We start from the raw sequence: 27644 nt of genomic DNA, 5'->3' as shown, positions 1-27644 counted from the left end.
AAGCGTTATGGATTCAATATCATGTTGCACTAGCGAAATATGTTAATGCATTCGGGAGCATGAATTTCAGACATTGAATTTGGATTTAAGTGGATTTGGAAAAAAAATTTCAATATAATTTTATATTATATTTAAAAAAAATTCATTACAAATCCAAATTATAGAATAAATTAGACATGAAATGAGATACCAATTATAAAAATAAAAAAAAAATTAAAAGAAAAAAAATAAAAATAAAGGACGTATAAATAGGCGTAGTGGCGCGCCCGGCGAATAAACCAAACGGTATAACCGACTTGTAGGAAATTCATTTTGAAGAGCAGTGTTCTAGCTTTCTGCAAAATGCTAAGCGGTTTTGCGAGACATTTCAGCAAATGCTGTCATCTTCAAGGCCGGCGACTGGTAATCGACGTTGATTCTTCAACCAAATACTCTCTTCTCGCAAACCAGCAGAGATGGAGGGCGTACGTTCCATCTCATCATCAATTCGGCACGATTAGGTCGCACAGAATCTCGCACCACGGTTTCATTTTGTATCCTCGCTCTTCCTTTTCGTCATCGTCGGCTCCCTCTTCCCGTTCGAAGCTTGGATTTCTGGGATGGTATTTAGGGGTGCTTGAATCTCGCCCTCTCGTCACAAAAAGCGTCACGACTTCGCTTATTTACATTGCTTCCGACTTGACCGCCCAGGTGAACCATTGATCTCCTCGTCTTGTTAAAATTTGATCATTAAATTGGATAATGTTAATCTTTGGCTTGCTTATGAAATGCATCATTATTTGGGGCTGTGAAATGAATCAAGCTACTCAAGCGGGGTTTGAGATTGACTCAGTTTGAGGTTCATTTAAGTGGTAGCTGTAAGCCGATGAGGCAAGTTCAATACATTTTATCGGGTTTTCATTAAGAAAGCTTGAGGAGGCAATTATTTGGATACGGTAGTATTTATTATTTGCGAGTTTGTGGTTATCCAGCGGGATGAGAATGTATGTTTATTGCATTTTTTCTGTGAGAAAGAATGGAGAACCCCAATCCAGCTGAAGGAAGCGGACAGCAAATTGGGCGAACTCTAGGCACTGGGTCCCCCTTAATTCCTAATAGCGCCTAGGCAATGGGATGACAGTCAAAGCCCTAGCCAACATTGTGTTTTGTGTCCATACTTTCTAGTGGGCTAACTTGTGGGGCAATGATTATCAGTTCTTTTAGATAAATGAGGTTATGCCATTAGTTTAAGATATTGAGTTTTGGAAACATTTTTTAAAATGGCTTTGGTTCTGTTATACAAGTTGAATGAGAAATTGAAGAAGATGTAATGCATAAAGTTAAAGCAAGTTGGGTAAAATAGAGAGGTGCTTCAAGCATGTTGTGTTATCGTAGAATATCTTTAACATTAAAAGAGAAGTTCTATAAAGCGGTTATAAGACTAGCTAGTTATTTGGATTAAAATGTTGGGCAACCAAGAAACAACATATCCAAAAAGCAAAGTTGCTGAGATGACAGTGTTAAGGTAGATGAGTGATATAATGTTAAAAGATAAACTAAGAAATGAATATATTAGGTGTAATTATTATAAAAAATAAGATAAGGGAGAAATGATTCAGATGGTTTGAGCATCTACAACGTAAGCCAATAGTGTGCTAGTGAGTAGAAGTGAGCTAGTTATTGTGAGGGGTAGTAGAAGGGAGTAGGGGTAGACCTAAAATAACTTGGAATGAGATGATAAGGATTTAATAGCCTTGAATTTATTGCAGGAAATTGCTCATGGTCGTGTAAATTGGTGGAAATTGGAAAAGGATTCGTTTGGCCAACTCCAACTAGAAGGACTTAAGGCTTGGCTTGTTGTTGTCGTTGTTTATTTTTTTAAATTGCCCTCGTAAAAGTTTTACTTTGACCTTGTGTTTGGGAGGTTTGATTTTAGACGTTGATATAGATTTGTTTGAATTTGAACACATATGAAATTGTAATGAATTTCATCCAAATCCAAGGCTCAACATTTGAACTTCCTCAAACACAACTCAATGATGGAAAATTTTTCTTAGCCTTTTCATTTGTGTAAAGTTTCAAGATGGCCAACTTGAAAAGGAGGTGTACATGGGAATTCCCCTTGTGTTTTGAGATCCTAATTGCAAGGAGATGATGTTTTAAAACATTTTTATTTTTTTGTTTAGAAGGATTTTGTGCATTTAGAGGATTGGTTATATGCAGGATGGAGAGTGAAGAAAATTGCATGATGTATGTGGGGCATGCTTGAAATTGCACAATAGCAGTTTATGAATTTATGGTGCATGTTAATGGCATGGCTTGAACATGACATCTTTGGGATTCAGACACTATCTTGAAATTAGTGTTGTTTCTCTCTGATGGTGGATCTGGAATCATAATTTTGTTGGACGCGAATAAAAGATCATTTGGAAGACAATATAAATAAGGGAGCTAAGTTAATGAGCACACCTATTGACTAGGACTAGCTATGAAAATATAAAAAAAGAGAAGGCTCACTGCACTTGTATAGGAATATTAGTATTTGTGGGCTGCCTGAAATAACTTCCTTGCAATTGTATAGGACTAAATTTGATATTGGTGTTGCAGGTCAATCTTTATACTTGCAGCATTGGATTTGAGTTTAAATGCGATGCTAGAGTTTCAAGATGTATTAAATACTTTAGTTACTTTGTAGTATAATATTGTATGGTAGGCACAGGCAGATTGAGGTTGGAGGTTTAATGCTCCAAAATAGGTTCGTTCAGGTTGAGATTTATATTGCTGTCAAGCTTTTGGAGGGATTAGATGTTGAAGTGGAATGGCAGTCCATGACTTCGGGAGTTGGTGAACTACTTTGAGTCAAGTTACTTTGTAGGATAGTAATGTACATGATGTACAAGAACTTTGAGATTGGAGGTTTAATAATGTGCTTGTTCAGATTGGTATTTATATTAACATCAAGCTTTTGCAAGGATTAAACTTTTGAAGTGGAATGGACGTCTATGGCATTGGGATTTGGTTAACCACTTTGGCTCAAATTACTTTAATTGGAGCTGGTATTTTATAATTAAGTTCCACTGTCCTTGTATTTAAATAACATTGGTACCAGGTTTATTAGCCCTCCAATAAAGAAAAGCTGCTGGCTAATTGATTTTCCATTTTAGTGTCCAACTTTAATGGGCCAATATTCTTAGTGTAGGTCTTTTTGAAGCTTGATTATATTGACATATGAAAATTGAGCATGCCAATACCTTAGTGCCAAGTCAAGAACATGGTAGAAAGTGATAGTTTTGCTTTCTTTTTGGGCCCTATTTTTCTTTTTAGCATTTTAATAGTTTAATTGTCACCTCAGTTGTCTTTTATCTTCAAACACAGAAATTCTTGTGTGCAGAAAAAAATTACATGCAAGATTGAATCAAATTGGGTAAGAGTTTTGGACTTAAAGTTAATATTCCTTTTACCATTGTTTGTGTCTTTTCTTCCCTTCATTATATTCTTTGTTAAAATCCCAAGTATCATTGTAAATAATAAACAAATTAGGAAAGTGGGTTAATGTGGGGGATTTGATATTATTCGGTAAGGGGATTGTTTCCTTGTTTAGAATAGGTGATTGTATTGTATAAGATTGGGATGTACATATGAAAAAATTAATTCAATGTAATTCAAGGCTTCCGCTTACATGGTATCAGAGCCAGGTTTTCTTAACCTTAGCTAACAATGGCTAGGAGCACCAGCAAAGGGGCAATCTCATATGGAAAATCCGTTAGTGATTTCGAGGTTACGTCCGCTGGGGGTTTGAATGGGCTGGACAATACAACCTTTCCACTCTCAGTGGAGAAATTAAACGGGAAAAACTTTCGAGATTGGGCTTAATTCATAAAGTTGGTGATTGAAGGAAAAGGGAAACTAGGTTACCTTACTGGAGAAAGGAGGAAACTTGACCCTACTGATGCTGTCGCCTTGCAAACATGGAGATCCGAAAACTCCATGGTCACGGCTTGTGCTCATTAACTTGATGAAGCCAGCGATTGGTAAAATATACTTGTTCTTACCCACAGCGAAGGATGTCTGGGATGCCGTTGGCGAAACCTACTCTGATGTTGAGAGCTATTCACAAATCTTTGACATCAAATCTCAGTTGTGGCAGATGAGGCAAGGTGAGAGGGAAGTCACGGAGTATTTCATGGAGATGACCCATCTCTGGCAGGAGCTCGATTTGAGCATCGACGAGGAGTGGGAGTGCTTCGGCGACAGCACACGATACCGAAGGAGGCTCGAAAACGAAAGGGTCGTCGAGTTTCTTGCTGGCCTCAACCGAGATTTGGACGATGTAAGGGGACGCAACCTTGACCGGCGACCTCTTCCTTCAACCCGAGAGGTCTTCGCAGAAGTTAGGAGGGAGGAGAGTAGGAGGCGTGTGATGCTGAGGCCCCAAGGTGACTGGGTCGGGCTAGACGGCTAGACCTATCCGTATCCGCCCCAAATTCAAATGGGACACTAATGGGCCTGATGTCTCAGCCCTTGTATCAAAAGGCCTAGGGGGATCCAATTAACGGCCACAAAAAGGTAAATTATGGTGTAAACATTACCGCAAAATAGGCCATTCAAAAGATACTTGCTGGGAGATTCATGGAAAATCGGCAGATTGGAAGCCGAGACAATTCCAAAAAAATCATGGGTACCAGGTGAACACTGACGGGTCAACTGAAAAATTACTTGGAGAAAAGACCAATAATACCTCCCTAAGTAGTGCATTCAGTCCTGAGCAGTTAGATTAGCTGTATAAAATGATTTTGTCAATTCAAACATCGGGTCAGTCTTCCTCTAGTTCGCTGGCTCACCGAGTTAATTATTTGTCAGCCTTAAATACTACATCATCTGAAAAATCTCCATGGATAATTGACTCGAGTGCATCTGATCATATGATTGGTTCTTATCAATTGTTTTCATCCTACTAACCATATGTTGGGAATTTGAGAATAAAAATTGCAGATGGCTCCCTCTCACCAGTTGCCGATAGAGGAAGTATTCGCATATCTGACTCTATAACTTTAAAATTTGTCCTACATGTTCCCAAGTTATCTTGCAACCTATTATCCATCAGCCAGTTAACAAAAGACTCAAATGGTTCTGCTAAATTTGTTTCATCTCATTGTGTTTTTCAGGATCTATCATCGGGGAAGATGATTGGCACTGCTAAGGCATATGAGGGACTCTACTACTTTGAGAAGGCAAGCTTGAGTGAACTATGTAATACTACAATTTGTGATTCTGCATCTATTTCTAAAGATAGTGAACTTTTGTTATGACATTCAAGGATGGGTCATCCCAATTTCCAATATTTAAAACGTTTGTTATCTTCTATTTGTTCAAATAAAATGTCTTTTGAGTTTCAATGTGAAGTATGTGAACTTGCAAAACACTGCCATACTTCTTTCCCATCATCCATATACAAACCATCTCGCCCATTTACTATGATTCACAGTGATTTGTGGGGTCCCTTACGTTCCCTCAATCGCACCAATACAAAATGGTTCATTACTTTTATTGATGACCATACTCATCTTTGTTGGGTTTACTTGCTGAAAGACAAAACTGAAGTCCACTCCATTTTCATTAGTTTTCATTCCATGATTCATACACAGTTTCAGACTCATTCAAATTTTACGTACTGATAATGGTACGGAATATTTTAATACTATTATGGGAACTTATCTTCAAGAAAATGAGATTGTTCATTAGAGTTCTTGTGTGGATACCCCTCAACAAAATGGGGTTGTTGAACGAAAAAATAGACATATACTTGAAGTAGCCCGGGCATTAATGTTCACTACCAACATGAAAAACTATTTTTGGGGAGATGTCATCTTAACAGCTACACATCTCATTAATCGAATGCCAAGTCGAGTACTTTCCTTTGCCACCCCTCTTCAAAAATTCCAGGAACACTTTCCTACCTCTCGACTCCCCTCCAGTCTCCTGTTGAAAATCTTTGATTGTACTGCTTTTGTTCATGTTCATGCACGCCACCGGGATAAATTGGATCCCCGTGCCTTTAAATGTGTCTTCCTTGGTTATTCCCCTACCCAGAAAGGCTACAAATGCTATGATCCTGTCTTAAAAAGGCTGTTTGTTAGTCTTGATGTTACTTTCTTTGAAACCACTCCTTATTTCCCAAAGCCCTCTCTTCAGGAGGAGAAATGGAGTGAAGATCGGTTCTTTGACTTCTTTACTACTGAATCCACGTCAACTGAACCCGTACCACCTATTGAGCCTCCCATTGCTTCATTCCCTGATCAATCTATCGAGCCTTCCATTGCATCACTTCTTGACCTGCCAGACACAACAAAACACTTAACCTCAGGAGGAGATACAGGAAAGCAAAATAACACAAACATACTTGTTAACTCAAGAAAGCCAAACACAAAGAACAGGGGGAATCGCATACCTGAGGCTCCAAGAGTGTTGGAACCGGTGATGGCTCCGAATAACCATTAGTCCACGCCCAATCCTGATCTGGTAATTGAGCTTTTTTCTGATAATCCTGTACCTGATGATATCAATTTACCTATTGCAATCTGAAAACAAACCAAGTCATGTACTCAATATCCCTAGTCTAAATACGTGTCTTATAAAAGCTTGTCTACAGGATATCGTGCTTTTGTCTCTAACCTTGACAGGATAAGAATTCCAAAGAACATTCAGGAAGCTCTAGAAATACCTAAATGGAGAGAGGCAGCCATAGAGGAAATGCAGGCCCTAGAAAAAAATGGAACTTGGGAGTTGATAAATTTGCCGAGAGGGAAGAAGCCAGTGGGTTGTAAATGGGTCTTCACAGTGAAATATAAATCTAATGGGACAGTTGAAAGATATAAAGCCAGACTTATTGCAAAAGGATTTACACAAACTTACGGCATTGACTATACGAAGACATTTGCACCAGTGGCAAACTTAAATACAGTTTGGGTCCTCTTGTCCTTGGCAGCCAACCTAGATTGGCCACTATAACAACTTGACATTAAGAATGCATTTTTAAATGGCAAGTTAGAAGAAGAAGTATACATGACTATACCACCAGGATTCAGTGGGAAAGGTGAAGAAAACAGAGTGTGTAAACTCAAGAAGTCCTTGTATGGACTCAAACGATCTCCTTGAGCATGGTTCGACATATTTGCAAAAGTAATAAAGAATCAAGGTTATCAACAAGGGCAATCAGATCACACCCTGTTCTTCCAACAGTCTGAAAGAGGTAAGAGAACAATTCTAATAGTATATGTTGATGATATAATCCTCACTAGTAATGATACAGTAGAGATGGAGAGATTGAAGAAAGTTTTGGCTGCTGAATTTGAAGTTAAAGACTTGGGACAAATGCGGTATTTTTTGGGCATGGAAGTTGCGAGAACAAGAAAGGGAAGTAGTGTTTCTCAGCGAAAGTATGTTACTAATCTCCTAATTGAAACTAGCATACTTGGATGCAAACCCAGCGAAACCCCAATTGAAGCAGTAAAGAGGGTTGAAGATTGTGGAATACCAGTTGAAAAGGAAAGGTATTAGAGATTGGTTGGCAAGCTAATCTGCCTATCACATACTAGACCGGATATTGCTTTTGCAATCAGTGTAGTAAGCCAACACATGCATTCACCAAAAGAAGCCCACTTAGATGTCATGTACAAGATCCTTCAATATCTCAAGGGATCCCCAGGAAGAGGACTCTTCTTCAAGAAATGTGAAAGCAAGTAGAGATCTTTACAGATGCAGATTGGGCGGGATCAGTAGAAGATGGAAGGTTCACCACAGGTTATTGCACATTGTCTAGGGAAATCTGGTAACTTGGAGAAGCAAAAAGCAGAATGTAGTGGCCCGTAGTAGTGCTGAAGCTGAATTCAGGGCAGTTGCTCAAGGAATATGTGAAGGACTGTGGTTACGGAAACTCTTGGAAGAATTACAGGTCCCGGTGAAATTTCCTATCAAACTCAATTGTGACAATAAGACAGCTATCAGCATCTCTCTCAATCCAGTTCAACATGATAGGACTAAGTATGTGGAAGTGGACAGACACTTTATCAAAGAGAAAATTGAAGAAGGAATTATCTGTATGACTTATGTACCTACCAAGAAACAAATTGCAGATATCTTCACTAAAGGGTTAGGACGACAGAACTTTGATGATCTTATTAGCAAGTTGGAGATGATTAATATTTATGATCCAACTTGAGGGGGAGTGTTAAAATCCCAAGTATCATTGTAAATAATAAACAAATTAGGAAAGTGGGTAAATGTGGGGGATTTGATATTATTCAGTAAGGGGATTGTTTCCTTGTTTAGAATAGGTGATTGTATTATATAAGATTGGGATGTACATATGAAAAAATTAATTCAATGTAATTCAAGGCTTCCGCTTACAATCTTTCTATCTTGTTTTCCCTTGGTGAAACCCTAGAAATTTAATTCTCATTGTTATCTTTTGCTTCCTTCAATTTGAGCAGTCATTTTATTTGTTTTCAATTTTGCTTTTTGTCTTTGCCTCCTGTTGTAATTATGGTATTGTGTTGGAATGTATAACAGTGGATTGTTCATGTAGGGTGGAAAATTGGCTAGCAGTAGTATCTGAATATATATATATATATATATATATATATATATATATATTTATTTTACAACAATTACATTTTAATACTTTCTTTGCAGGTTCAGTAAGCCCACATTTTGTGTCTTTAATGTTGAGTCCTTTTAAGGTGAAAAATTGTTTAACTGAACTAACTTTTGATTGCTAATCTCCAATTTTAGCCCCTAATGTACATGTTTAAACAGTGTATGTTTATTGAACTGGTAACTTGTCTCAATCATATATCCTTATTGACTAATTCTGATGAACCTGTTCTCCAGATTGTTACACTGTCTTCTGCTAGCTCACTTGACTCAGTAAGGACAGTACGTATGGCTGCATATGGATTGCTAATATTGGGGCCAACGCAGCATTTGTGGTTCAATTTTGTATCAAAAATCCTACCAAAGAGAGATGTAGTTACTACACTGAAGAAAATATTTATGGGGCAGGCTATATATGGGCCTTGTATTGCTGCTGTTTTCTTCTCCTTTAATGCTGGTCTGCAAGGTAAACAAAAAAAAAAAAAAACAATTCTTAATTATTCCTCATTTCAGGAAGTTTCTTTTATCATTTTTGTTTATCTAGTTATGAATACTTTTTGACAAGCTTTATGCATTTCATCTTACTATGGTTATAAAGCTGTTGGAGGGCTTGACTGCCCAATAATTGAATGAATAATCAGATATTCATAGTGTAGATTGGTTGATTAATACATGTAAAAACAAAACTCATAGAGTGTTATAAGTGTGTGCTTATATTGTTGTTTGCATTTTCTCTTTTTTTGTTCTGTCTTGTTATTTATCTTGTTCGTTTTTGGACTCTTAAATACTATTGAAGGTGTTTTGTTGTGTTCTCTTGCAAGTGTTTGTCAAAAAATTCATTAGGAGTTATGGTTCTTATTCTCTTCCACTCTCCTGTTGTCTCTTGAAGTCCTGTTTCTCTCGTCTTTTTACTAGTATAGTTGTGAAATCTGTCCATGTCAGAATCAAATACCCTGGCAATATACTCAGGTTGAACAGAAAACTTTTAGTCTGAAATTAGAGAAAGTTGAAGAATCTAGTTTTACATTTCTGTTGGAGAGGAAATTTGTTCTAAATTGATTGTCATGGATATACCTGGCAGCAGAAGGATGGCTTTCTGATTGTTTTAACTTTGGTTTTCAGATGGTGATGGTGATGGTGGTGGTGGTGGTGGGGTGTATGATTCATTGAACAAAATTTAGTAGTCTTCCATATTGGGTGACGATCAGACCTATGAAAAGGGTAAAATTCTTGAATTGGGTTCGAGCACATCGGATAGGATCATTTGTTTTTTTTTGTTTTTTTGGGGGGGTTTGAGAGAGATGGTTGGAGAACATTTGTGGAATTGTTGGCTCCAAACACTTTGGTGCAAAATGGTGAAGGAGGCTATTTGGTCATGGAATGAAGTTGTGAAAGGGATGAAGAGTTCACAATCATAAAAATGGGATGGCTGTTGCATGCAGTGTGGTGGAGTGCGGGAAGATCAGCTGGCTGGTTTGTCGGGTGAGCAGTGGCTGGGTTTAGTAGTGGGGAATGAGCATAAAAGATATATAAGGAGGCTAGGGCCTGTTCAGCTTTTAATTTTCAGTCCAAGAATTACTAAACTGCCACCTTGTTTTCCAGTTTTCCAATGTTTGTATAGGAAAACTTGGAAAACATCTTTTTATTGTTTTCCAAATTCTCTGTATAAATGTTAGAAAGCTGGAAAACAAGATGGCATGTAATTATTTGGAAAACTGAAAATAGAAAATGGAATCTGTTTTCCACAACTAAACAAATCCTAGGGTTTTCCTAGGATGGACAATGAGCTGGGATGTATCTGGTACAGCAATAGAATGCTGGATCTGGCAACTTGTTGGGCAAAATGTTTCACTGGTTGCAGGAGAGGACTGAATAAGTTTCTCATAAAGAACAGACGGAATGTGTTGGGTTAGAATGAGGGGCATGCCTGAGGAGTTCCTACAGGATAGATGGGTCAATGTGCTGGGCTACCAATCCTGAAGACCCTATCCAACTCATTTCCTCATGATCCAGCTCAGGTCTGCAGTAATTTATGGGTCCATAGAGATACAGATCAAGATCCATGAAAGCAGCCTTTGAATCTGTCTTTGCGATGGATGAGTCCCCTGCATCTCGCATCAAATCACTAGACAGTGGAGGCTCTATGGAGGTGCACTCAGATTTGAGAAAAAAAGGGTTTTGAAAAGGCATGCTGTTGATGGGTTTTGGAAGGTGGCCGGAAGTCCTCCTCTCACAATGCTGAACAACAAAGTCCCTTCGTGGGGTCTTGTAAGGCTGATGCTTTGCTGAAGGCAATGCAATCAGGTTTGGAAGCATGGTTGATTTTTTAAGAGCAATGTCTTCGCCCAGGGTTGCAAATGAAAAAGGCTCGAAGTTGACATTTGGTTTGCAGAATCTAAGGTGTCGTCATGAGAAGAGGGATGCATGAGAATATGTATATAATTCTCAGAAATGTAACAAGATTCCAATGTGTGTGTTTTTGGTTCAATGTGGGACCTTGTCAAGTATTTCAATAAGATTACCAAAATACCAGCCTTGTGTGTAATAATATATAAAGACACAATTTTGGTGTAAATTTTGGCAAAACTTGTCAGAATTTAACTATAAAATGAAATTTACTTGGAATTCAAATGTGAGATTTAGGTGGAAACTGAAATTTCTCTCTTAGATTATTACTTTTTATTGAAATAAAAAAAAAATTACAGGGGCTATTGAAATTATATGAAAAATTAACTACAACAACATTTTATTTAACCGTTCATGTCTAAATTATCTTTATTTTTATAATAAATAATATTTAATTGATTTATGAATTTCATTTATATTAATCGAATATGTTTAATACACTAATTATATTACAAATATGTTTAATTATTGTACCTCATATACAACATCGATGTGTTTAATTTGTAATATAAAAGTCCTAAAATTTACATTATTATGTCTATTAAGCATTTTTCAAGTTTCATAAAAGAATTCCATGCTTATCTACTAATTTCCATTGTTTTTTCAAATCAAAATCGAAATTGACATTAAAATCAAATTTCCATAGTAGTTTTTGTACTTTTGGAGCTTTGAAATTTTAGTTAAAATCGAAATCTAAGACCTTGGGACTTGCAGTGATTTTGGGGAGAAGAGTTGCGAGGGTGAATTTTCAACAAAGCTGGTGAAGGTTGATATACATTGTTCTAATGCAATATGACCTTCAAGGATTAAAATTGATATATTTGGCCTTTTTAGGGTTTGGGGCAATCATGTACTCTTTTTATTTTAAAGATTTTTCCTATTTTATAGTAGGATTTTATAAGCTAATAAACTATTAGATTATCTAGGTCTTTATGATTGTCTAGGGTTTTTACGATGTAAAGATTTACATTTATGTGTCGTCTTAATTTTTTTAGGGATTTGATATCATCTTTCATTAATTATGATTTGATATTAATTCCTAGAGATTGTTTACTTATTTAATATTTAAAGAACGGCTATATACAGATTTGATGTGGAACCATGAGGGAACAGATTGGAATATTGAGCGTTTCAGGCCTAATTGACTTTTGTCTTCATTTGTATTTTCTCTTCTACTTTCCTGTTTATTTTCATATTATTTTCTCTTATTTTCCTGCACTTTTCTCTTGTGCCAATCAATCTTGCATCACTCAGAACCTAACAGCTTATGCTTTTAGGTAAAGCGATTGCTTAACATGTTTTTGGAACAATGGAACCTTGGTTGTCGGGAGGTCTTGGGTTCTAGCTTAGCTGCCCACCTTTATTGTATGGTCTCATCTTATTCCCTGGGTTTTATTTGTGATTGTTTGTCTCCCTACGTGCAATTGGGCTGGGCTTGCAGGGTTGTGTTAAAGGTTGATATAGATTGTTGACCTTTTAGAAGCCATAGATGATTTCTCCCATGTGTTAGAGACTTTGTGGTAGTGGAAGGGGTGCCTATCCTTGAGAAGGAAGAAATTAAGAAACAAGCAGTTAATGGTCAGCTTGAGGAGCAGGTGGCTGATTCAAAAGAGGATGGCATTTTACCTACACCAGTTGTCTAATGAAGGAGGTTAATCAAAGGGATATTGAAGCTTAAGAAGTAATCATGGTTAAGAAGGGCTTGTGGTTGTCCATTCCAAGAGGGCAAGAAATTAGGTTGGATTAGGCATGAGCAAGATGGAAAAGCATTAGAGAGTAGGAAAATTTGAAGTGTTCTATTAATAATGGTGGAAAGGGCTTGAAAAAGTGTTTCTTGAATTAGTTGCTTCAGGATTTCTTCTTACTATCTTCTCTCTCTCTCTCTTATTTATTTCTTTTTAAGTTTCCAGAATGCCTTGTCATCCTCTATATTGCAGTTTTTCCCTCTCTCCTCTTAATACATTTTGTTTTGTTATTGGAAAAATAAAAGATTTATCAGGAAATTATTGTCTTATGGGCTGATAGATTTTATTTAATTTCATCTTTATTTTGATTCATTGGGACAATGGTAGCTGTTTGATTTGATACTTGAAAACTTCTTTATATTTTCCTTCATCTGCATACTTTTTAACAGTAAAGGATGATATGGCTCTTTCACTCTGGTTATAGTGTATGGGATAATGGAGGAAAAGGAGTTGATTGTCCAACTCAAATAGTTGTGATACATTTCTCTTCAGTCTTGTCGAGTGATTGTTCTTGATATTCTGCTTTGTGACTTGTAGGCTGCAAGAAATAGAAGCTAACTTTTGAAGTTTTCTGCCAAGAAATAAAAATTGAAAATTTCTTATTTCGTTCTGAAAATGATTTGCTACTGTTCTACTTTGTACGTGCTGGGAGCCTCAACTTCCTAGATGGTTGCAATAATACCCTGTTCTGAATTCTGATAGAAATTCAAGTTGGGAAATAGGAGTGTATAGATGCACTAAAATGACGTGCAGATCATTATGATTTCAATGTGGTTCTGCTATATAGTTTAATTTTTTCATTATCTGAGAGTGAGGCATGCATGGTCCCCCCCCTGGCTTTTTTTGGGAAAAGATTTCTGTATAAGTTGAGAATTGAAAGACAGTGGCATTTTTCCATTTTGGGGTTCATATAAAATTTCAGATAACAAAATATCAACCTCATTGTGTTCACTGTAGAAGTGCTGGAATTCCTTCAGAATCTAGACACTACTTGACCTGCACTTTTGCTCTATGGAGCAGCTTAAATGGTTGCATTGTGGTATCACTTAGATTTATAGCTGGTTCAGTTGTGCAATGGAGAGAGTTTGGGAATACAAAGAATGCTCTTTTTCTTTCCCCTGAATTCTAGACAGGGAATTCACTACTTTTCTCAAATGTAAAGGATTCATATATTTATATGTCAATGGTCCTTCTGTTGTGGTGATTTAGTTGTGACAATAGAATGGTTGCCATTTGATGGAGCGACTTGATTTAAATATGCATGAAGTGTATTTGTATTTTGTCAGTTGTCATCCACTGAAGGGATTACAAATGATTATTGTCTCCTCAATTTGAACTCTTGTTTAGGCACTGAGATTTGTATATGGCAATGAAGTGAAAGAAAACTGCATTTTTTGGGAAAAAAAAATATATACTGACCTCCTTGAATTTGTCAAGTAGATGCTAATCTCGCCTGAGGCTTGAAAAATGACACCAACCTTCCTTGGTAGCAAGGGATGGTTAACAGTACAAGGTAGATACTATAGTGATGAAATCACCCTTTTTTATGCATGAACACTGCCTTCTTGATTGGTTTGTCTCCTTCTTTGGCTTTTAGGCTGACATATGCAACAAAAGCAAGCATCTCAGCCTCCACCTTGCCAACACTCAGATGTGGTTCTGCCCCTTCTTGAAGCCTGACAACATTGATTCCCTCGACCCCACTGCCTTTTGTGGGATGTTCTGCCCATGGTCTTAAATTTCCACGAAACTGTCGAATTTCCGTTGAAATTTTCGATTTCCATCACCTTCGGAATCGAAATGGCAGTCTATTTCCGTCTTGCATAATTTCCGTCGAAATCTCAACGAATCATCCAAAATTTATCGAAACCTCGAAATTTTAGCGAAATTTGTCAAAATTTATTGAAACCTTGAGTGAAGTGAAATTTCTCTTTTAATTTATTTTAGTAAAAAAAAGGTTATCACAAGTGCTTTTGAAATTATATGAAAAAATAAACTTATAGTAATATTTTATTTAACCATTCATGTCTAAATTATCAATATTTGTATAATAAATAATATTTAAATGATTTATGAATTTCTTTTACATTAACTGAATATGCTTAATGTACATTATCTTACAAACATGTTTGATAAACATACTATTTTTCAACTTTTCCTCCTCATACAAAACATAGATGTATTTAATATGCAATATATTAGTCTTAAAACTTATATTTTTATGTTTGTTAACCATTTCTAAAGTTTCACAAAGAATTCCATGCTTTACTACTAGTTTCCGTTATTTTTTCAAATCGACATCGAAATCGAAATTTCCGTACTTTTGGAGCTTTGAAATTTGAGTCGAAATCGAAATTTAAGACCTTGGTTATGCCAAAAGCTCCTCAGGAGCTACATCTTCTGGTGCTCCCATGGTCTTAAATTTCCACGAAATTGTCGAAATTTCCATCGAAATTTCTGATTTCCATCACCCTCGAAATCGAAATGGCAGTCGATTTCCGTCTTGCAAAATTTCCGTCGAAAGCTCAACAAGTCACCCGAAATTTATCAAAATCTCGAAATTTTAGTGAAGCTTGTCGAAATTTTAACTATACAATGAAATTTTATCATAATTCAAATGAGAAATTTAGTAGTGAAGTGAAATTTCTATCTTAATTTCTTTTTTTTATTTTATCCAAACAAAAGATTATTACAAGTGCTTTTGAAATTATATGAAAAACTAAACTTACAGTAACATTTTATTTAACCATTCATGTCTAAATTATCATTATTAGTATAATAAATAATATTTAAATGATTTATGAATTTCATTTGTATTAACTGAATATGTTTAATGTACATTATCTTAAAATATGTTTGATACACATACTATTTTACAACTTTTCCACTCATACAAAACATAGATGTATTTAATTTGTAATATATTAGTCCTAAAACTTATATTATTATGTTTGTTAACCATTTCTAAAGTTTCACAAAGAATTCCATGCTTTACTACTAATTTCTATTATTTTTTCAAATCGAAATTGAAATTTCCATTGAAATTTCCGTACTTTTGGATCTTCGAAATTTAAGACCTTGGGTGCTCCTACCTTTGCTGCAAATCTAACTTTTGGATCTCAGACCACTTCAAAGTCTCTTAATGTGCTTCTAGAATTGCTTTACAGTGTGCTCTTTCTCTTCATTTGGGGCGAGCTCACAATTCTCCGATTTGCACCTGAATGACACTTGTTACATTTTCACCTCATGGCTACAGAACTGCATAGAATTCTCTTGGTTGATGACAAGGAATAGTATCGAAGAGCATAGTACCCCTAATGCCAAGGAATGAAAATATCCAATACTTTTGAGCAATTCCTTTGGTGGGGTGATGCAGGGGCAGCATCAAGTTCTGCAGCCATGGGAGAATTTAGAAGAAATAAAAGGGAGGAAGGAAAGGGAAGGGAGAGGAGATTCCAGGGGGGAACTCATGTTCAATTCCACTTCAAATTCATTAACAACTGCCTATATCATGCATTCACACACTATTTATAAGAGAGCCTCTTCACATAAAATTACATAAAAACCCCTAAAACCACATTACATTACAAACATACGCATAATTTACACAAATATTACAAACAAGCCCCCAAAAATACACATAATGAGAAGTAAGGTGTACTCCCAAAAGGGGGGGGGGGTGAATTGGGTTTTTAAAATTTCTTTAGAAACTTTAATCTAGTATAACCCTTTTGAGATTAAATTAATCATAATCACACGCTCCAAGTAACAACACAATTTAAACTTATCAACAACTTTACAAGTACAGTTGATTTGCAATGACCAACACTCAATCCAAGATTTAGTATTTATTGATAAAGGTCAAAACTTCAATATTTATAATTCAGCTTATCAATCCAATCAATAAGGTAAGCTTGATCTCTCAATATGAAATAAAATAGAAATTTCAGCAAGCTTCCAAAGTTCAGATTTTGATATCAAACGTGTTACTTGAGTTTAAGTATGTTAATGAACTTTGATATTTATCAATGTACTTCCTTTAATCAAGGTTTCCGCAATCAACGTACTTCCTTCAATCAAGGTTTCCGCAATCAACATACTTCCTTCAATCAAGGTTTCCACAATTCCCAATTACTATTTAATTTCCTGCAATTAAGTAAACATCCACACAATTTATATATACATAAAATTAAAGAGAGTTTTAGGGAAGAGAAAGACATTGAGATTTTATGAGGTTTGGATATACCTGCTTATGTCCTCACCTTAGGCAAACCACCCCAGGATTTCATTATACCGCTCCCTTAACCGGGCAGAGCAAACCGTTTACACACTCGTTCAAGTAGGATGGAACCCTCCTCTCCAAGCGATACCCCACGCGTGGTAGTCCAACGATTCAACAATCCTGAACCGTAAAAAACAACAAGAGAAACAAGAACAATTCTTGTGTACAAAAAGCACTTTCAGTAAGAGCAGATTAATACAAGAGAATATCATGATATGCTTCAATCAAAATCAATATAGAAAGATGAAGCTTAAGAATTTGTCACTGGGGTTCTTTCTTAGGTTAAGAAACTCAGTAGAAACGCAAAGAACCGTAGGCTTTAATCAGCAAATTCTCAATAGAAATGCAAAGGACCGTAGGGTTTAATCAGCAAATTCTCAGTAGAAACTTTAGCAAGAGTTTTAGCAAGAAAGCTTTTGAAGAGTATAAAATATTATGCTTGAATGCTGATTGTAGGAATTTGTTGTTTTTAATTCTTTGATATAACATGTATTTATAGATGGAAAAAGTTTAATTTTCGTATTCCCCGAGTTACTTGGAGTGTTTCCCAGGTTTTCATAAAGTTTGGGGGTCAAGCAATCTATTTTGGAAACATTTCTTCGCTGTTTAAATTTGACCGTTGCGAAGTTCAGTTGACTAGATTATCGGGGTTAGTCGCCTGATCTTTTAAAATCCAGCGAAATTTCAAAGTCAGAATGGGGTCAATCGCCTGAACTTATAGGATCAGTCGACTGGGCCTATTCTATTTTCCCAGTTTATTTCAGCATAAAAAGGTTAGTCGCCTGACCAAAACAGGTTAGTCGCCTGATCATGCAACAACATATTCTTTTACAATTTTGTTTCCAAAAACTTTTGTTAACTGTTATACTTGCCATATTGCTTTGAGACTTTTGAAAATATTTTCCGGGGTTTTTCAAAATTTGGTCTCTAAGTCAATAATGAAACCTAAGAGCTTCATTCATTCATATTGAAATGTTTGAAGTACTCACATGAGACTTCTTAAAAACTGCGACTCTTCTAATCAGTAAGTCTTCAGTATAGCTTCCATTCTTCATATAGAGCTTGGCTTTAAGCTTCATCTTTAACTTCATAAGATCTTGTGTTATTAAGTTCAATCTTTTGTCAAGCACTTTGATATAAGTCACTTGGTTCACTTGAGCTTGATACTTGAGTTACCTAAAACATCATCACTTAACCAAAGCATGTTAAGTCCCCTTGATTTATTATCATCAAAATAAGATTCGTAAGCCTTGTTAGGCCAACACATAATATTATACTAATTAAACTAAATACATAATAAACTACTAATTAAACCCAACAATCCCTTAACCCAATTCTTCTTAGTTATTCTTTAACGTGGATCTTCCCAAGGTCTTGCTTCTTGTCCTACATCAACTCTCCCCTAGCTAGAAAAAATTCTTCTCGAATTTTGAACTGTTGGAGGATCAAAAGACAGAAGCAAACTTGGACTTTTCGAAAGCCAATGCTTGAATGAGGCAAGAACCCATGTTTCATTGGCAGCACCATAGACTTGACTTGAGAATTCGCATCAATGAACTCATCGGGAATGACAAACTCTACAATAGGAATGTTTGAAGAACTTTGGATGTCTTCAAACACGTTCATTGCCTTGCTTGTGGTGTCTTCAAGTATGGTAACTTTGACATGATTGATAATTTCAGATTCTTTTTCCTGATTGGTTGGTAGAGCAGGCTTCAAAATGATTTTCTTTCATTAGAGTGGATGACGTATGTGTTCTCATGTCCTTGAGTCACACCCAAACCATCCAACCAAGGAGAACCAAGGAGTACATGACCAATTTTCATAGGTATAATATCACACCAAACATTAGCCAAATATTCACCCATTTAGATAGGAACCAAACATCTTTCATAAGCATGTAAGGTGGTATTATTAATCCAATATATGTCATAAGGCTTTGGGTGGGGTTCCCGATAAAGTTGCACACAAATGACTCTGTTTTTAGAAATCACATTCATTGGACATCTTCCATAAAAAATGAACGTACTTTTTTCCTGTACTTAAGAAAGGTATGGAATGGCTTGCTATTATGCTCAGAGTATGACAAAAGCCATTCATTTTTCCAGTCAGCTGTCACCATATTGCTGGATTTATTCATATGTGCTGCAACTATATATCACCAACAGCCATTTAACACAATTTCCCACCAGCCTTGCTCCCAATTTCTTAAAAACTATCTTCAATTCACCTTTGATATTGATTGTCCTGCTGAAATGAAACAAATTCACAAAGAAAACTCACAAATTACAGCAACAGAACCTGATATTTAATGCTGGCAGTGACAATTTGATGGTTTCTTACTTTCATGCCAAATTATCATCCTTGCTTGCATTATGTTGCATCCACGAGCAAATTATCTCCTCGTAGATCAAAATATCATGGAGAATACCCAAAATATCGTGGCTGGAGCAAATTCTCGTGAAACTGGAACCAGGAGAAGACTCAGGCAGAGTCCCACTTGCAGGTTGCTGGACTGTGGGGAGCGTGAGCCCAGAGCGGCGACTTCCCAGTGATGAGTTTTGGGGCGAAGGGAGATCAAGTGATGGGGAGTATAGTGGTGTTGGTGGTGTGATGAGAAAAGCACAGGAGATTAGGGTTTTCTAGGTGCCGATGACTGGAGATGTTTTGGCCAGTGCTTGAGGTGTCCTCGGGTGGTTGGACGGCAATGAAGATTCGAAGGGGTTGGGGGGGGTCTGTTTTTGGTGATGTGGGTGGTGTTGTAGAGTCTAGGGTGGAAATTAGGGTTTCAAAAAATGGGATTTGACTGGAATTTTCTGAGAAGTTTGGAAACTGCTTTTCAGTGTTGTTGTTGATGTGTTTTTTTTTCTTTTCTTTTTTATTTTAATTTTTTAATTTTATTACTAAAGTTTCAAAACAGAAAACCAGAAGTTCGAATCAGAGAGAGATAGGAGAGTGAGAGAAGCATAGAATGAAGATGAGAACAGAGAAGAAGGAGGGAAGAGGAATAAAAACAGAGAATCAGAATAGAAAAAAGGGAGAGTTCAGATCAGCAAACAAGAAAGGAAAGAGAATTGAGAGAACTAAGGGAATTATGGGGAGAGAAATATAAGAAAAGGAGAAGAAGAGAAGGAGAAGGGAAACAGAGAAGAAGAAAGAGGGTAGAATTCTGCTGGGCAGCAGGGAATTAAAGACAGAGAAAGAGATCATAACAGAGAAAAGAAAGAAGAAGAGAGAAGGAAGATGAAGACAGGAGGAGCAAGAAGAAGAAAAGAGAAGAGTGAGGGGAAAATGGGGACATAACAGAGAACTAGAGAACAAGAAGAGAAGAAACAAGAAGCAGCAGCTGAGAGGAAGTGAAAGTTACAGACAAAGGGGAGAAGGAAAGAGGAAGAAGAGGGAGTGAGAAGTTACAGACGAAGGAGAGAAGGAAAGAAGAAGAAAGGGAGGAGAAGAATATGGTAGAAGAGAAGAGAGAAGGGAAGATGGGGTGTTGAAATGGAAGAATAGAGATTGATATTGGGCTCTGATACCAAATGATGGAAGGGCAGCATCAAGGTTTTGCAGCCATGGGAGAATTTAGAAGAAATAGAAGAGAGGAAGGAAAGAGAAGGGAGGAGAGAGAAGATACCAAGCTGGGAACTCACATTCAATTCAACAATTCAACATTTCAAATTCATTAACAACTGCCTACATCATGCCTTTCACACACTATTTATAAGAAAGCCTCTTTACATGAAACTACATAAAAACCTCTAAAACTTACATTACAAACATATGCATACTTTACACAAATATTACAAACAAGCCCCCAAAATACACATAATATTATACTGATTAAACTAAATACATAATAAACTACTAATTAAACCCAACAATCCCTTAACCCAATTCTTCTTAATTGTTCTCCAACATCGCTCTTCCCAAGGTCTTGCTTCTTGTCCTACACCATGGGGTCCTTCTAAAACTCAAAGCCTCTATGTAGGGTTTGGGATTCAATTTTCTTATGTGTTCTCACTTCCAAAGATCAAAACTTTGTCTTTCTTGAAACACCACTTGTCATTCATGTCCATGATGAGGATGCACCCCCTGGAATTGAAGAATTATCTGAGATGGGATTGTCAACTAAAGTATTCTTGTAGCTTGAAGCTGTTCATTGTTCACAGCCTAGCCTATCTGTAGCCATACACTCAGTAATCATTACTCCGCTCTATCCTTAGCATCATCGATTTTCATTGCAGCTATGACCTACTGCCACAGAGGTTGCCATATGTTCTCCGCTGAACAGTAATAGCAGCATAATTTCAACTACATTGCTCCACGATCTGCAGTTCAACTTTAACCACGCACCTATTTTCTTCCCCTATTTTGTTAGAAGTAGAATGCAATTTCTCCTGACTAGAATAATGTCATGGGCACAATAGGGCAAACATGTTTAAAAATTTCTCTTTTTTGACACATAAGCCAAATTATTTTTCCTTAGTTAATGGTGGGTAAGTGTGACCAAAATCAAATGTCCAAGAAGCTCCTTGTCTTTTTTGAAACCTTAGGGTTGGTGCCATAGGTCCGCATCTTTGGCAAACCTTTGGGAGATCAGACTGATTGGTGTGCTTTACTCTTTTTTTGGAAGGAAGGAAAAAAAAGGAAAAATAAAAAGATATCTTGGACGTGCAATTTTTAGTGACGTGTTTTTGGAGAACATGTATGAATATGTATGGAATAGGGAACTGAGGGGTGAACTTACTTAAAGAAGGGGTGTTCTGCTGGATTATGGCATGTGGACTTGGTTATACTAGGTTTATGATATGTAGGTTCTTACTACGGTTAATGTACCTCTTTCAAGTGTCCAAAACATTTTTTTATCGAAAAATCAGGTTTAGAAGATGAATTGTGGCTTCTGTTGGACATACAGTTTTAGAAATCAAGCTATACTGGACGGCATTTTTAATGGTTGTACTTGTTGCTTGTGCTTGCCGCGTAGGTGTAGAACTCCTCCCTTCTCTATTCCCCTCTCACACATCATTCATGCATGCATGCATATTCAAATAGGTGGGGGAGGGAGTGGGGAGGGTGGGGATGAAGAGACTAAAGCTTGCTTTATATCAGAAGTGAGAACATAAACTACACTTCTTTATGTCATCTAGATTGGAAATTTGGAAGTTATGCTGAGGTTTCAACCTCTGCACAAGCTTGTAAATGCTGACTTGCTTGCCCATCATACTATATATGAAGTAGTCTGTTGTGTAAAATATTGTGTTTAATTAATTAAAATATTCTCACGTCTTATGTATTTATATTTACAAGAATACCCTTATATATGGCTACTTGAATACAACAGTATATTTTTTAAAAAATATCATTCTTTATTTTTTACAGAACTCTTTTATACTAAAATATCTTTATATGTTCACTTGGTCTACCCTATAATATATTATATTGGGCAAAAATATCCTTACTTTTTATTTTTTGTACTAAAAATAGACTTATATGGACCTATTGTCACTTGGGCAGCCTATAATATATTATATTTGACAAAGATATCCTTACTTTTTATTTTTTTGTACTAAAATAGTCTTATATGGACCTACTGTGGCAAATGATATATATATATAGGTTCATTCCAATCTCATACTGAAATAAATTTATATCCTGTGTGAAAGGATATTTTTCTAAAAATCTCAACTTCAAATTTGAAGTTTTGATAAATGATGCAAGTGTGGAGCACATAAAAATGTTTGTCCTAAGACTTTATAATTTGAAAAACTCTAGTTCAAATTGTCAAGCTTAAAAATTCAATTTCACCTGGATACATGCATAAACATCTCTCTGAAGAATTCAATACCACCATTGAAAGACATGCCAATGTGTCACGGGCTGACTATTTTCACAACTTTGTGAAGGTCCGTGCAGCGCTAGCTAAAGCACTCTTGTTTAACTGGCCAGCCTATTGTTTACTAACATTCATCCATGAAACACTTTGATTAACATTCATTCAAATAGCAGCGGAAACAGTAATCAATTCATGAAAGTCGTGGCAAGAAAGCAGTAAACATTGAAGTAAACTTAATTCATTAACAACACCTCCGTTGACATTGTGTGTTTAGTGAGGGAGGCAAGTAGGCTAAACACGTTGACAATAGCTAGTTAATTTTATAATGACCGATGAACACTCACCCTCCCCTAAAAAGGTTTTTATGTAATTATCATCCTGGTACTAGGAAACATCAAAGCGACTGAGGAATCATACTGCCTTATTTGGCATACAAATAAACCACTAGCAGAAAATAACCCTACACTAGTATTTACATGATGGAAACTCATCCCAAACACACGAGACAAGCGGTCACAGGCAAGCATAATGCCCTGAACAAGCTTAGCTCGTGGCACAATGCAAAAGCATTGATGTTATGTGGTCAAATGATGGAGTTTTTTTTATGTAACCTATGTTTTATTTATTTTATTTTATTTTTTATTTTGGAGAGGGTATGGTGGGGCTTGGGAGTACTGATGTATGTGTGGTGATTGATGGAGGTAGAGGTGTAAATATTGTGTTCCAACCTACATTTATTCTTTTGTCCCTAAAACCTAATCTTCAGTTAGGGGGGCATATGCATGCCTATTCAGATTTTGGTGGTTAATGTGTAAGAATGATTTTGAAACTTTCTCACTTTATTATGCTACTATCCGTCTTCCAATAGGTTTTCTAAATTCTATACTTATATTGTTTCTGCATTTTTTAGTCTCATTTAACTATGACATTATTTTCAGTAAATTTATGAAATATTATTTGGATATGTTTAAAATATTTATCATAGTTGAATTTTATATTTAACCTTTTAAAGTTAAAAACTATTCGTTTTAGTTTGTTATTTATATTTTGATCATTATCTTAAAATATTTTTTAGTGTTAAAGAAATACTTTTAGCGGAAAAAGCAAGGACTAAAATTTTGATTTGGATGGAAATTTTAAGTTCTCAATTTATAGAAATAGGTCTCAATTTATAGAAATTTCAAAAAAAAATTTGAGTTTGATAGGAATTTCAATTTTGATTTAAAGAAACACAGGAAACTTATAATAAATTATGGAATTAAGAATGAAACATTGGAAATATAAAATTGTTGATTTTGAATAATTTAGAAAAAAAATTCAAACTTTATTTTTCTGGTTTATTTAGTTCTTAATTTAAATTGCAGAAATTTTGGCCAAAAACCCAAAATTTTAGGAATTTTCGGTGAAATTTTGAAAACAGAATGGAATCTTGATTTCCTTTGGTACCATTCACAAAATCTGAAAATTTGGCAAAATTAATGAAATTTAAGATCATGGAAATTAGGAAATAATTATTTGAGACTATTTATCGTCTATGGTTAATTTTATAATTTTAATAAATAAGATTAAATTTAAAAAATTTAAATAAAGTATAAAAATTTTAGACCAGCTTAAAGCAGCAGCTTAACTCATCAAATTGTGAATATAATGTGAGGAAAGTATAAAACTATGGGGGTTAAAATTTTTTTATTGAATTTAGTTATATAACTTTTTCTTTTTAGAATTTTAATTTTAAGAAAAATAAAGATCTATTAGTAATGTACATTGTAATATCAAGATGAAAATAAGTTTAATTAGAACTAAGTGTTATCAATTTGCCTAAAACATGCATACATTGGATAACTGTAGTACAAATTACAAGTTCAAATAAAATATTATAGTTCAATCATATGATGATTGAATTTGATCTTTTTTCTCTTAAAAGTAGGTACACACATGTGAAATCTTATTCTAAAATTTTAATTGCAAGTCTGGAGTCTATCAGTGCTATATGTTGCTTTAGTAACACAAAGAAAATATAATGTGTAGACATTATATGAAATTTTTGACTGCTTGAGTGTTGATACTTTAATTTGTAAATTTTGACTACAACAATGTATTATCAATTTATTTTGAAAAATATAAACTATGACTAAATATCATATTTTGTTCTTATTATTTGACAAACATACCTATTTGTAAAATTGAATAAACAGTTGCAATATATGATTCAATATTATGCACTCAATCAATCGCAATCATGTGCAAGACAATTTTACTGGTAAATTAGAACATATTGATAAAGAAATCTGTCTAAACACACTTTTTACCTGCTCGTTCTTTGTGCAAACTGAAAATGGTCATAACTCACAATGAGAACTTGTTAAAAAGCACTGTGGTATTTGAAAATCCACAGAACGTTTTCCTCAAGAGATTTTATTAGTGCTTTGGTTGCTGCACTAACTGTAATCTTATTTGCATTATAAGGAGCAAGAGTCAAAATAGTTTTCTATGAATAATTTTTGTCCCTGTTACAAAAGCTTATAATCTATTAGCTGAATTTTGATTGAAGATTTTTGCTTTAACTGTTACACCATAAAATTCATTTTTGATCTAGCTAGAAATTCTCTCAGCTCTGTTGAATGGTGCTAAATCATTGTGAACAAGTAAACTGTGGTAATCTCTTTTAGTTCCTAGTTTACTTAATTCACAAAAATGAAGAGTAAATCTTAGAAGAGTAGAACAATGACTTGGGATGTAACCGTGTGGATTTAGAACATTTGATGATTTGGAACTTTCTCAAATCATAAATGAGATCACAAACACTGTCTGAACACCAGAAAATGGTATTTGAGGTTGCATAAAAACCTGGGTAAGCTCCATGCTGGCCCTGTCCCCATGCCCCTGCATGGCCCAAAAATAGAAATGAAGAGGAAGCTTGACTGTTTGTCTAATTGGAGATTGAAGTATTAAGCTGTATATTTTTTTGAACTTAAAGAATGGATTTTTCATTTTCTCATAGAAAGTTGTTGGAATACTTAGCTAGTTGGCTCAATGGTAATGGTGCTACACCCAATAAGGTCATATTTTCAAATCATGGAAACAACTTCTACAATATCTCAAGGCCAGGTTGCACACATCGTGCCCCCCAGATCCTTGATAAGACATGGTGTCTCAGCCTTCGATGTTGGGTAATATTTTTTTTTTTTACTTTAAAAGCATAGTATGAAAAATTGAATGGAACAGAGCTATCAATTTCTAGCAGTGTTAAGTAAACAAGGGTTAGCAAATTTTGTGCTGATGAGTACGTCAGTGGGGCTTTGAAGTTTTTAGTGGTGCTATATGGCAACTCAAAACATAGGCCAGGTCACTTTGTCTCTCTTTGTGTCTCATGTACATGCATGCACGCAAGGGCATTCACAAACCATTTTATCTTAATGGAATTCGGTGTGTTGCTTTTCTTGTACCACATAATTTGGTTATGCTTTTATATCCTTTTCTAAGTAACCATTGTGGGTGCCAAGCTCAGGTGAAAGTAGAAGTGAGATTGTCGCCAGGCTGAAGCGAGACCTGCTCCCGACACTGATAAATGGCCTTGCGTACTGGCCGTTTTGCGATTTTATTACGTTCAAATATGTCCCTGTCCATCTACAGGTATGTTGAGGATTCTTTTACATGCATTCACTGAATGTTGGTTTCAGGAAAGAGATGACCCACAAATTAAAACTTAAAAGGTATAGACCCCTAAAAAATTACCCTGGACAAGACATGATGTCATTCACAGTATTTATTTTGGTTTAGGCAGTTTTCTAGGTGGCCACCCTTAAGTAGTAAATTCCATTTACCTTCTTTGGCATGTGAGCCTGAACTCAGTGGTAACGGTGTTACACCCAAACCTGAAGTCACAGGTTCAAGTTTTAGAAACAGCCTCTCTAAATATTGAGGTAAGTTACAGACACAAACTTCTCCAAACTCTCAACATGGCATGGAAGCCTTGAGGACCAGGTTTTGCATGCCTTCTCTTTAGCACAGGACATGTATGGTGAGCTGCATATCTTGTTACTAGACAAAGAAAGTTGTTTCTTATCATTTTTTATAATTGTTTGTCATGTTGTTGGCAGCCTTTGGTAAACAGTTCATGTGCATACCTGTGGACCATTTATTTGACATATATGGCAAGCCTAAAGAAAGTTGGTGCTGATTAGCTTATGTTTTTGACTCCACCTATGTTTGAGATCTGTACATGTTGAAGTCATCCAAGGAATGGTGGCAGAAACTAATGCTGCTCAAACTCTATTTTTGGTGCAACAGAAGGGAAAGAAAATGAGAGAAAAAACCATCTATAGAAAACAGCTCCAAATTGGTCTACTAACAATAGGGACATGAGGAAGCATGGTAGATTCGCCATGTCCTCAACTCAGATATCTCCACTAGAACTCAAAGGATCAGCGCATTGGTCTCCGATTTTTGGTGACTGCGCGAGGAACAAACAACCAAATTAGATGCCCTGTAATTGCAGGTTAGAAATATTATAAAAAAAAAAAAAGGGATATTCTTGATTGTATGATTATAATGTTTTTACTGTTCTGTAGCCAGTTTTTTATACTTGCAACTTGAATTTTATTCCACTTGTAATGGCAACAGGAGCATAATATTTTGAGAACAGTCATTGCATTTTTCGCATGCATGATTGTAAATTTATATTTTTAATCACATTCCCCACCCCCCCCCCCCCCTTTTTTTTTTTTTTTTTAAATAAAGACTGTTTCTC

At 35.7% G+C, this 27644-nt stretch overlaps 1 protein-coding gene across 2 annotated transcripts; it reads left to right on the top strand.

Moving 5' to 3' along the window:
- The first annotated feature begins 275 nt into the window (after window positions 1-275).
- On the top strand, window positions 276-27583 carry LOC131161590 (uncharacterized). 2 transcript variants are annotated; one of them, XM_058117439.1, is made up of 4 exons: window positions 276-690; window positions 8869-9097; window positions 26403-26527; window positions 27185-27583. In XM_058117439.1, exons 1-4 carry the CDS (start codon window positions 343-345, stop codon window positions 27257-27259), a joined length of 777 nt encoding a protein of 258 aa, XP_057973422.1. In that variant the 5' UTR covers window positions 276-342; the 3' UTR covers window positions 27260-27583. The 2 variants fall into 2 exon arrangements, with proteins under 2 accessions (XP_057973422.1, XP_057973421.1); XM_058117438.1 differs by having other exon boundaries at window positions 26995-27583.
- The last annotated feature ends 61 nt before the right edge of the window (window positions 27584-27644 follow it).

The sequence above is a fragment of the Malania oleifera genome, chromosome 8, assembly GCF_029873635.1.
Source record: "Malania oleifera isolate guangnan ecotype guangnan chromosome 8, ASM2987363v1, whole genome shotgun sequence".
Lineage (NCBI taxonomy): Eukaryota > Viridiplantae > Streptophyta > Magnoliopsida > Santalales > Ximeniaceae > Malania > Malania oleifera.
The sequence above is the reverse complement of the archived record's forward strand: the minus strand, read 5'-3'. Positions and strand labels throughout refer to the sequence as shown.

Bases quoted from the DNA above. Each gene is read 5' to 3' on its own strand.
- LOC131161590 (XM_058117438.1), top strand. From the start codon at position 343: ATGCTAAGCGGTTTTGCGAGACATTTCAGCAAATGCTGTCATCTTCAA. The intron at 691-8,868 runs GTGAACCATTGA...CCTGTTCTCCAG, and splicing joins CTTCCGACTTGACCGCCCAG to ATTGTTACACTGTCTTCTGC. The intron at 26,528-26,994 runs GTATGTTGAGGA...TGTTGTTGGCAG, and splicing joins ATGTCCCTGTCCATCTACAG to CCTTTGGTAAACAGTTCATG.